This window comes from Ixodes scapularis, unplaced genomic scaffold, assembly GCF_016920785.2.
Source record: "Ixodes scapularis isolate PalLabHiFi unplaced genomic scaffold, ASM1692078v2 PGA_scaffold7__128_contigs__length_106722199, whole genome shotgun sequence".
Classification (NCBI taxonomy): domain Eukaryota; kingdom Metazoa; phylum Arthropoda; class Arachnida; order Ixodida; family Ixodidae; genus Ixodes; species Ixodes scapularis.
In genome coordinates, this window is record NW_024609882.1 from 37348257 (window position 1) to 37360503 (window position 12247).

Consider the following 12247-nt stretch of genomic DNA (forward strand, 5'->3'; position numbering starts at 1 on the left):
CTTGTTCCGTTTGTGGAACAAGGACCAATTAAAAGTCGGGTTGAAACTACGGTGTAACAGCTCTCAGTATAACTGTGATGTAGGAAACAGTGTTTTTTTGTTGGTGGCTACTACGCGCGAAAATATGCACATGAGACAAAAAAAAAAGAAAGGATAATTAGACTCAATGGCGCATTGCTCCGAATTACACGCTGGTTTAAAAGAGCTTCTTTAAAGCTCACATAAAGTTTGGAACACCTGCGTCTACACAAGCGTTCACCAAGAAACAAGATTGACCGAAATCACGGGGTGCCTGGTCAATCATTTTTATTATTAAGTTCACAAATACAACCTACTCATAACCCTCATCGAGGCCCTATGTAACCATAGAGAATCTAACGTAGACCAGGGTTATCTCGACGGCACTTTCGTAAGCGTTTTAGGGCACGCGAATCTGGAATTTGTAAAAATGGCAGCACATTTGGGATGTATTCTGTTTATACGACGCACAACTTTGGATGTCGCAAAAGTGGGCAGAGAGGAAAAAAAGAAAAAAGGCCAGAGACGTTTATTGCAGGCCATCGACGCCATGGGCTACATCAGCCATGAGAAGAGCCCCATCAGAGCGACAAACAACGAACATTGCTTGCCGACGTGGCAAGCGCATCTTGTTTACCTAAATTTTATGTTCCTTTTTTTTTTTGTTGTTGTTGTTGTTTGACTTGAGAGCCATTAGTTGTTTACCAAACAACATGTTAGTGGGCATGCAGTATTGCGCAAAATTACCCGGGTCGCCATGGGGACGATTTTGTTTTCGGCGGAAAAACGAAACAAAACGGTTTTCGTTTCTTTGTCGAGACTATAGTCCGTTCGCACCTAAGCTGACAAAGCGGTGGAAGATACATGCTCGTTGGACGGCGAGCACACAGCTTCCAGCGCAGGGTCAGTTCAGATGTGAACGGGGTACAGGTCACTACGCTTGAGCGTGCCATCCTATACGACAAAAGAACATGCTCAGGTGTTTTCGTTATGTCGGCGAGCAGTGTTGGTTGTTTCTTTGCTAGGCACTAAGTCAGACAGGTCACAAAAATGGCGACGGGTCGCAAAATCGCCGCCAAATTCGTGGGATGTAGCCTCCGGTGACCCAAGAGATAACAGGGGAAGAAAAATACAATGCCCCTTTCGGCAGCCCATGGGCATCGTGCTCGGAAGTTGGAACAAACGAAAATGATCGAGCACATTGGGAAATAACCAGACGAAAACAAATACAATGAACAGGGCGCGTTTGTGGAGGTCGTTGCATGCCGTCAAGTCGCCGGGAAACCCCTTAGCTGAGCGACCTTGCAAGGACGATCCGAGGTCACGTGATCTCGACGGCGGCGGCAGGTGACGCGGTCGTCCTTGGCGTGCTCACGCGTTCTCGGCACGATCGTCGGCCGAGTCAGCCACGCCGCATGACTCATCGGAACCGAACGCTGTTCGAATATTTGGAGTTGGAGGAGAAATGTTGGCGACCTAAGTTGGGCTAACTTGACGGGCGACGCCATATTTGACGGATTTAATAGGTCATGTGCGACACTTTTGCCTATAGATTCCCATATACCGTATTCTACATTAATAACTCGTGCAGCCACTTGCGAACCCTAGAATCACCGGTACGTCAAAGTGAGGTAACGTCGTGAGCTAGCAGAGCGTTCATCAGCCTCTGGCAGGGTGTCGATGACCTTCCATTTCCTGGATTTTTTTTTCCACATTATGTTGTACAGGTTTGATAAAAGAAAGTTTACTCATCTGACCGAAAAAAAATAAGAGAGCACAAACAGGTGTAGCGACGTCTCTTCGCAGATCACGCAACTTCGCCACACCTGTCTGCAACTCTTCGAACGGAGTGTGGTTGCTACCCTGTTCCATCTCGGTCTCTCTTCGAAAGAAGTCTGGCGTTTCAGCACGGTGTGTTTTGACGGCAAACTGTTTGAGCAGGAACTGTAAAGGCGGACGGATTTCGCTTTGTTCTTTTTTTTTCGCTTTTGATTCCGCTCTCTGTGTACAACACACTCGTCTATTTGACTTTGTTTCGAGGCGTTTGTGAAATGGAAACGAAACAATCGAAACGAGGTCGTCGTCGTCGTAGCATTTCTTCTTATTTTTATGTTTTGGCGGGAAATTCTGGGGCACGCGTTCTCGCCAAAGAACACTTTCGACGGAGCTTTTGTTTTGCGAGCGAGCATCATCCGGAGCATATTCCGTATTATTAGCACGCTGTTGATGTGCACAGATATATTTTGCCTGTACCAACTATCTTGCACATTAAGATATCCGGAGTGCCTACTTTCTTGCAAAGCCCTTCGGGGAGCCAGTCGGTGTAATCAATAGAGAGAGCTCACTAAAGACAAAGCTAAACAATATTTTTAGGCTTAAGAAGAAAAAAAAAAAAAAGTCTGCGTCGTGGCATCGAGCATGGTGCTTTACGGGAAAGTATGGAGACGGAAATATCCCAACTCAGAAGTTGGGAAGTTGCAAAGTTCAACAAGAAGCAACGAAGTTCAATAAGCTATCTTGCATCTTTGTACAACCTCCAAAGGTAAATAGGTTTGCAGTTAAACGCACACTCATTTGCCCATGCACGTACACACGCACGCACGCACGCACAGAAAATGTTCATTTCATAAGCTGACCTTTTGCTCAAGACATCTGTAGAACCAATGTAATTTTTGAGTTGCTGGACTACGTCGACGCGTCAAGGAACAGTGATTGTTTCATAGGCCATTACGAAGTCGATGAAGTCCAACGTGAGACAGTGGAAGATACACGCCAGGAGATACCTTTCGAAACTTTTTGGTTCCTGACAACGTGTCCTCCTGGACACGCTATAGAAGTGACAGCGATATCTAATCGGTCAACCTAAAGCTGCTAAATAGGCCACGCTTCGGAGTAACGACATTTCAGCCATCTTGGTGCTTAAAATCATTGTTGCCAGTTGCCTCAAAATTTAGCTAAAATGGTAGGGAATGGTTTTCTTTCCTCCATAAATCTTGAAACAGTCCGCGACAGAGCAAAAACACGATTAGGGAGTTTTAGTAGATCGTTACGATGACTCCGATAACGACACCCGATACTCCACCGGCGCCGTTGCGCATGCATCGTATCGTTATCGGGTGCCGCTATCAAACGTATCGGAACGATTTACTAAAACTTTCTATTGCCTGAGCTTTCTGACACCATATCTAAAGCTCAAGAAGTCGCATTGTAGAATCGTAACAATCGCCCCATTGCGGTTTCTCTACACTAAACCCAAATTGACGCCGCCCGCAAGGAAATCTGGATATGGAGCGGCGATATTCTTTGTTTAGCGTATTCGGTTGGCCTACCTTCTTCGGGGCTTCGCATCGCTATCATCTGAGTCCGTGCTCTTGTCCTATCTGCAGGGAATGCACAATGACGACCTCCGGCAGACATTTGCACTTAACAGACGTAATTGCGACAGACTTGCAGAGCTTTTCTTTTGACAGCATGTTCACCTATACACTCTAGACCTGACGGTGATCTAAAATCGGTTAACCGACGGTGTTCGTTGGCCTGCTGTTGACCTGTCCTCGCATTGCTAACCTATCCGTACGTCCTCCTGTCCTGCCTGCAATGGCGACATCCAGCAGACATTCTTACCCTGTAGACATAGTAGCACGCAGAAGACATAGAGCAGGCTTGTCTGACTTTTGTCGAAAACGTGTCCACCTGGACACGTTAGAACTGGCGGTGAACGGTGTAGTTGGCCTGCCTTTTTTGTCGTCCTTATATCGCTAACCTCTGCGTCTGCCCTCTTGTACCGTCTGCAGGACATGCACAATGGCGACCTCCAGCTGACCAACGACCTATCCGCTGCCACCGAGGACGAGACCATGGAGTCCCTAACGGACAACACGGCCGTTGGAGCCCCTCCGCCCTCTCACGAGGCCCTAGCGGGCGTCGTGAACCTCGCCTACGTCGCCAACCGGGATCAGACGGATGCCAAACCGGAGCAACGCCATTTACAGAACTGCAACGACCAGAAGCCCCCTGTCCTGGACAGGAACCACGATGACGCCCGCAATCAGAACCACAGGTAATTTGGGAGATTTTCCATTGTGCTATTCACTTGGACATTAATTTAATTGGTTTTAGGTGTTGTATGGTGTTTTATTTTGTTCATCGTATATCGTATATTGACAAACATTAATCCACTAGTCGAAAGAAATAAGAGAAGTCTCTTTGGACTACTGGTCATCAAAGTTTAGCATCAACAACGACGGCTTAGAAAAATATTTGTCCACAGTTTACAGAATTTGCATGGAAAATAGTTTACAAAGGCTATATGTATTCAAAAAAAATATATCCACTTTTCTACCCACTGTTTATAGCTTTTTGGCAGTTTTTTTTTTCTGTGAACTTTTTATAGAACTTGGTGTATAGAGATTGAACAGAAGTTGTATAGAAATTGTATACAAAACATATAGAGATTTTGGTTACGCTTCTGTCCCCTTTCTAACAACAATAAGTCAGGTTTTAGCGGGAAAAAAATCGGAATATTCATTTTAAGTTTTTCACGATACACCCATGGGTACTCGCCGCTTGCCGTGTGCACATACGGAGACACACAAATACACACGTCAATGAGCACTTATAACAGTAGTAATTTAGTTGTGTTGACTGCTCCACAGCTGTGTATACGATGCCTACACTTGAAAGGCGATCCATTGACGAGGACCACCCCAGAGGATAAATCGATTACAAGAATGTTACTTTCCGCGCACATAAATTATACGAAATATGTTTTATAATAAGGGTTGGTGAACTGCAGCATTAACTATAAATCATTGCAAGAGGCGATAATTACATGACATAGTTGAAAAAACCAGCCTCCTCGAGGAGGCTCCAACTGGGTGTGATGTCGCTCCTCCGCACAGCATCTTATTATTCTATCAATTCTAGTCTAAAGAAATTCTAGAGAAATACGATGACAGAAAGTCTATTGAGACGTGGTGATAGATATGCGCTATTCGATAGTGAAACTTCTGCAATACTTAGGTTGATTGTTCTTTGTCATCAGTACTCATTTGTTGCAATAATGTTTATACGGAGAGAAAAGAAAGGAGAGGAGGAGGAGAAAACGCAGGGTCTTGCGTTCGAACGACGAACGCCAGACCCTGCTCGAGGAGTAGATAAAGCTTTTGTTCGCTCTGTTTGGACGGAGGCGGTGCACGGTGGAGACAAAGTTTGGACGGAGACAGCATAGCCTATGCGTCCAGCCATTATCCTTTCGATCAGAGCTTGTCACTCTGGCGTCACTGGACGCACTCATTTCCTCCTTTCCTTCAGCGGCTCTCCGCATAAAAATAATGATTTTCCTATTTGGCTTATATAATTTTCTGAACCATCTCCTCATAGAGTTGCCTGAGTAGAATCTTGCATGAGGAGCCCTTTCCGGATGACCATGATGCTCTTCACGCTAATCCTGGCCATAACCTCGTGTCGCCTTGTTAGTGTGCTTTAGGTGCTGGCAGTAAGAGAGAAGGAAGAATGTCTTGTATCTTGAAAGGGTTCACCCGCTTTAAATGTGTACCCTTGAGGTAAGAGGGAGAGCCTTGTATAGGGTCAGGGGGGGTCAGGGGGGTTAGGGCTATCAGCGAAATCCAAATGAAACGATGGGCTAACGTCTCCTGGTGTAGTAGTGCATGAGGGTGTCAAGTGCGGCCTTTTTTTTATGACGTGTGGTGGCGGTGAGAGAAATCGCGTAAATTCAGCATCTTTCCGTCTCTCCGACGTAATTCGCAGGTCGACGCCGGCCACGCGGAAGGCCCCCGCGCACAACGCCCAGAAGAGTCTGGAGGAGGAGAAGAACGCCGTGAACCAGGCGCACAACGGCAAGATCCTCAACCATCACCACAACCACAGCAACCATCACCACCAGATCCAGATCCCCGACGACGCGGTGATCAACTACGACACGGCGAGGCTTCGAAAGTCCTTGCATCGCGGCGACAAGGCCGACATGGTGGCCCTGGACGTCTTCGCGGACTCCACCAAAGCCCAGGAGGCGCTCATGTGCGTGGCCAACGGCGGCGCCGGCAGCGGAGGAGCTCACCCTCAGGCCGTTCCCGTTTCTAGTCCCTTGACGAGCTGCAGCGCCGACAACGGAACCAAGATGTTCGAGGAGTACTTCATTCCCGTCAACACGCACAAAAAGTTCCTCCGGTAAGCTGCCGCTCTGTCGGTAGCCCAATTTTCTAAGCTATGCTGTAGTAAAGGCCCCATTCACACAGTAGGTGGTTTACGTCGAGACACGGCGGCGAGTTACCACGGCGACCAATCGTTGCGTCGCTTCGCTGCCCCGCAGTCGTATCTCGTCGAGCGTAAAACGCCGTCAGAGTTCGTTGCAGTTCTGACGCAGCCGACGCTACGGGCTGATGGTGCTGATCAGACAGCATATCAAAAGTGCACCACCGTTGGGGTCGACATGTGAAACGCTAATTTAAGGCAGAGGCTCTAGCCAACAGCTTTGACAGCGTTGCACACTGGAGTATAACCGTATAAGTGTCTCACGACTGATGGATCCTGGACTGTCGGAAACGAAGCGACGCAAAAAGCGAGGAAGTTGACAACGTTAGAAACGTTAATAACACACGCACTAAAAGGATACACGAATGGTGATTAAATTTGAAGGAGTCTTCTTCGTTTTTCTTTTTCTCTCGTTCGTCGTAACCACAATGGGTTTCCTGAAAGCTCCGACTTCCTGTCTGTCTTCGCAACTAATGCATCTCGATGCGCTGGCCAAGCCGTCTGTACTGAACTGTTTTATTCGTTGCCGGGTTTGTCCCACGGCCGTCTCTTTTCTCTGTAACTGTGCGCGTAATGCGTCAGGAGACGAGACATTCGATACGTCTGGTCGACGGTCAACAAACCACTCCGCTTTTTCCTTTTTTTTTTTTTTTTTTTTTTTTTTTTTTTTTTTTTACGGCTAGCGCGGATAATTCCCGCGAGAACAATAAGAATGGGGTATATCTAGGTGTACGTCTTCCTGTAGTTTATTTTTTGCGCACTTCGGACAGCGTTATTCCTTTTGTTTTTGTAGCTTATTTTTATCGCTAATTTCGCGTTCATCGTATTTCACTTCTGTTAAATTACAAATTCTCCGCAGTCCAGCGTTTATCGAAATTCAATTTTGTTATATTACCAGTACGTCAGAAATATGAATGAAAAGAAATCTAATGTCCGCACTAAACTCAGTTTAATTGTGTGCAAAGTTTACTAGAACGTAGCACTATATGCAAGGTGTTTTTCTTTTTTTTGTTTTAGTGATTAAACATTTTGAAGGGAAAACTTACGTGAGGGTATTTTTCTGCGTTGGGGCTACGTTGGGTTGCCATGGGGTGCCTCAAGAAAACAGTTTTACATACCTTCCTTTCTTTTAGCACAATGTAGCTTGGGGATAGCCGTTCGACCTCATTGCAGTTTTATCCGTGTTTTTTTGTTTTTTTTATTGCAACGTTCGTAGAGAGCGTTACGGGGCGAGAACTCACATCATCGTACTGCGCTTCAAACCGAAACTAACCGCAGGGCTCTGGTGGCGTCGATCTCTCGGTTCTGCACCTACGTCGCACTGCTGGCGCCACCTGCGGCGCAGAACCGGCTGAAGACGGAGGGATGAACTTCACCCGGGCGCGCTTCGCCGGTTAGCTTTGGTTTGAAGCCGTGTAGGAGGACATTTCCCGCCCCGCAGCGCCCACTACGATTTTTTTTAATAAAACTTTCACGCCAAGGATGGCCCTATTGAGATCGAGCATCCATTGGCCAGCAACGTTATACGTTGATATGTAAGAACTTAAACAGAGTAATCAGAACAGTTTAGTTAATTACGCTGAGTAATTAACCAATTTGACCTCTTTTATAGTGGTCCCCAAAACCGCCAACCTAGCCCCAGGGTTAAAAGAGCCCTGACGCTGGTTCCTTTTCTTTTTTTTTCCTCTTAGAAATAGTTGTCTGAACTGGATTAGCGTTTGTTTGAATACATTCAAGAATATACTCGACAAGGTTTTTATGCCCCTTTTGGACGTTTTCGCTGGAGACAGGAAGAGCTTTGAGCTCCAGCGTGGGCTGCGAGAGCATTGGCACTTGCACTGGTCAGGCTCGCACGATGAAAACAAACAAGGGTTGAACGAGCCACAATGGTGGTAGTCAGAGTCGTTATAAACAACTCGAAGAATAAACTTTCCGGAGGCCTCTTTGTGACAGCGGACATTTCTAGAAAATAAAGTCACTCTCTTTGGGGATTTCATAGTAAACGTCGTTTCCTTTTCGAGACGAATGTAGAAAAGTACAGCTCTGCGGGAGAAGAAATATTAATAATAAAAAAGAAAAGTAGTTTGCTAAAAGTAGGGCTGACGTAAGCAGTGACAGCTTAAATACAGTGGGTGCTTGGACGTTACCTCACGCCAACGACAAAAGATAAGTTGCGGTTTTGTGTGACGGGGACGGCGGATGACGGGAGCGGCCTTGACAGAGAAGGCTCCACTCCGCTGCCCAGCCCAGCTGCAGTCTTACGAATCGCCACCCGTTTCGAAGGCCGCACAGAGTGACCTCGTGTAATACTTATGCAAACTTTACTGGCAATTGTTGCAACGTTGTCGAACGTTCTGACTTGGAGTTGGCGGTTGACCCGTGCGTAAAGGACTCGTAAGCCGCCTGAGGAAGTCTTGTTTTCAATGGACAACACTTTATATGTTGGGTCCTAGCATGCCATGAGCGTGATCTGGCATCGAGTAGTCCGAGAAACAAAAACAAAAATAAAAATAAAAGTACTCGGGCCGGTAAAAACGAAAAGGGAACACTGGTTCGACGCAGTGTTTGACGGGGAGTTTTGGTGAGTCGTTTCCCAAGTCTCGGGACCAACCCGTCTCCGCGCTTCATGGCGACCTTCAAAGTGGCGCTGGCAGCTCCAAATACCAATGTTGTTCTAGAAAAAAAAAAAAACGATCTGCTAAACCTTTTCAATGTGAAATGTGGTTTATCATAATATGAAACACTGAGCGGATATGGCTGTATCTATATTAAACGCAGCTGGACTAAAGATTTGAATCGATCCCTTTGCGTCACGTTGTTTCACTTATCTCCGCAGTTCTTCAGCGAAACGCTCGAACCCATTTTAGAACGTTCCTGCTGCTGTCTACGTTTGAAACGGATGTCCTTTATATGCGGCGCAGTTCCTGTTCTAATTCCTTTTAATCAGTGCTGTGTCTGGATCCGTTCTCGTTGCAGAGGCGAAAAACTGTATTTAACGAAAGAGAAGAGAAAAGTGTGCTCCGGTTGGAAGCGAATGTTTTTCTGCTGCCTGCTCCTGGTGATCCTAGGCATCGCTCTTCTAGTGGGTGTACTGGCAGCAAGTGAGTACACAAACATTTCTCAGCCTATCCACCGATGCCTTCCTTCGGCGAGGTTTCGAATTTCGCGGGCTCGAACCAAACTGGCAAGAACACTGTTTGTCTCGCAGGAAGTCTTTCAGCTGGCTCAATATGTAACTTCGACTTAAATCTCAATTTCGCGAAGTCCGAATTATTTCTTAACTGAAAACAAATTCAGGCCCTTTATCAAAAATAGTATATTCTTCAGATTTCAGTTGGGTTAGAATAATTTTACCAAGTACAACTTCTTTCTCTTTTTTTAACTTTAATTCTCAAATTGTGCGAGGTTTTCATTCGTGCTGAACGGCACTTCTTAGTCTGAATGACGGGCCAGGTTCTTGAGAGTGTGTGTGTGTGTGTGTGCGTGTGCGTGCGCGTGCGTGCGTGCGTGCGTGCGTGCGTGCGTGTGTGTGTGTGTGTGTGTGTGTGTGTGTGTGTGTGTGTGTGTGTGTGTGTGTGTGTGTGTGTGTGTGTGTGTGTGTGTGTGTGTGTGTGCGTGTGTGTGTTAGAGCTTCTATTTGGCTCATTATGCATTTCTTTTTTAATCGATTCGAGTGGAAGATGTTGTAAGCGTTTAGCATCTACTTAAAAAGCAAAGTGAAGTCAGTTGCAATCTTCTGTTGCCTCCGGGTTTTGAAGCTAAACCGTTACTTCGAAGACTGACAGATAATCAAACTTATCAAACTTGTCTGAGCCGAACAGAAGCTTTCAGCTTTAGTTTGCTCGTGAGTTTTAGCTAAAGGCCTGCTTCTACTGTGCGAACAGCCCGACAAACACTGTTTGCAGACATGTACTTAATTGTTTTTATTCTCATCATCAAATAACAAAAAAAAAACAAAAAAAAAACATGTGAGCGGTCAGTGCCAATTACAACCGCACCGGTTGGCAAAACGCCGTCGTTGTTCGTCGCCGGACGAACATCAGTGGTTGTCGCAATAGTGGGACTGGGCTCATAACTAGGGTTCTTTGTTTTGGAGGGTTATTTTTCCCCCATGAATTCGTTATCTTGCAACGTCCGTTATCTTGCAACGTCCATTTTTGGTAAAGTTGAGGTTTGGGCTACTTGGTATGACATACTCGAGAATCAAAAACAGCGCAAATGAGGAGGGACCAGATGAGGAAATACGCAGACACAGCTCTGTGTTTGTGTATTTCTTCGTATAGTCACTCGTCCTTTGCGCTGTTTAATTCCACTTTGGTGTTGAAAAAAAAACAAAAAAACAATCGGCATTTGTCAGAACTTATGTTAAAGAAAACAGGACACCTGCGCAGGACTCCCCAAGCTCCAGGGAGCATGTGTAGGGCCTGAACACTTGGAAAAGGTCCCGGCTACCGATAAGAGAAGAGAACAAGACAAAAAAGCGTGGTTCCTGAAAAAAAAAACAAAAAAAACAGTATTATTCTTGCGGACAGTTTAGTGCTGGCTGTGTTCTAGACTTACACAAAAGAAAACTGTAGACAAGGATTTTTTTGTTTCCTTTCTTGAAGTTTATGTTTTTTACTCAAGAGCTGCTCCGATCCGTGTCGTTTGTTTTTGCCCCCCGATGTTGATACAACCGGCTAGGAGATTACCTTTCAGGGTTTGTCGGTTCATACCGCAAACAACAGAACCCTAATCCTAAGCAATGCACCGGCATGTTTGCGACGCAATTTACAGTCCCCGTCCTGTTTCAGTTAGTCATGTCTTGTTTCCTCTCATTGTTTTCCGCTCTTTTTGTCGCACGTTGTTCTTGCGCAATGTATCTCGTTTGTGTGAGCATTACCTGTCCCCACCCGCTCATTATTTCATGTTCACGGGTAGCCTAACGGCGCCTGTAATGACCGTTATTCGACATAAGTGTTTTCGCGCTCGGAAGCTGTGCATTCGTGCGTTGCCAGTCTCTGAACGAGTGTCCGGCAAAAACTTTGCGTGAGCTTTAATACAGTCATTATCGACTGCGTAATTCAGTTAAACGTTCGTGTGTGTGTGTGTGTGTGTGTGTGTGTGTGTGTGTGTGTGTGTGTGTGTGTGTGTGTGTGTGTGTATTTGCGCGTGCGCGCGCGCGTGTGTCTGCGTCTGTGTGTGTGTGTATTTGTATGTGTTATTTTCTTTCTCACTAGGAACAAAGCTTGTCAGTGTAAACGTGTTTATTAATTCCACATTCAGCAGCGCCCAATCGTTCGACGAGCCTGGGCACTGACCAATCACAGGCACGGCTCTTTCTGAACCAAAGGGCGCCGTGCTTGTTAGGCTATCGTATTCCGTTAATCTCGTAACTTTACACTGATGTGTCGCATACGTACTGATGATGGTTCGGGTTGAAGATGCTATGCCGGACTTTCTGAGCTGTGACACGCCAACAGTGTCTCGTTTCGTACTACTGGCGCCACGTAACATGCGTTTAAGGGAGCAACGAGCGAGAAGCGAGGGTGTCACAGTGATCCCAGTTTGGACCTAGCAGTACACTGTAATGAAATGCCGTTTCGCTGCAATGCGCTGCAATTGGGCATCCAGTGTTTACGACAGCTCCTTCTGCGTGACGCTGGCATTTCGAAACAGCCAAAGTTCCTATAGTATAAATGCCCTTCAATGTGCTGGCGACATTCTTTACGAAATTTAATAGCATTACGTTGCAGGCTTGAAGAACAACATCGTAGCTTAGCAGAACGACCTTTAAAGCACCGTTTTATTCTCAGAGAATGAGCTTCGCCATGCGTGTTAGTTGCCGCGTGTAAAAGACGGAGCGAAGTATCAAGGCGCCTCAGGAGCGGCGACTGCTCCTTTTACAGCTGATCAAATCCGGCATGGTGCATCCACTAAACTTTTACTCAGTGCGTCCCGCGGTACCGGACACACT

General features: G+C 46.2%; 1 protein-coding gene across 1 annotated transcript in view; it reads left to right on the forward strand.

Annotated features, from left to right (window-relative positions):
- The window catches only part of LOC120838375, a 205381-nt gene that overhangs the window by 148700 nt on the left and 44434 nt on the right, over positions 1–12247 (forward strand). Inside the window, exons 2-4 of the mRNA XM_042286456.1 lie at positions 3813–4078; positions 5788–6207; positions 9268–9392. Coding sequence (XP_042142390.1) covers positions 3813–4078; positions 5788–6207; positions 9268–9392 — 811 coding nt within the window. The remainder of the gene's footprint in view (positions 1–3812; positions 4079–5787; positions 6208–9267; positions 9393–12247) is intronic.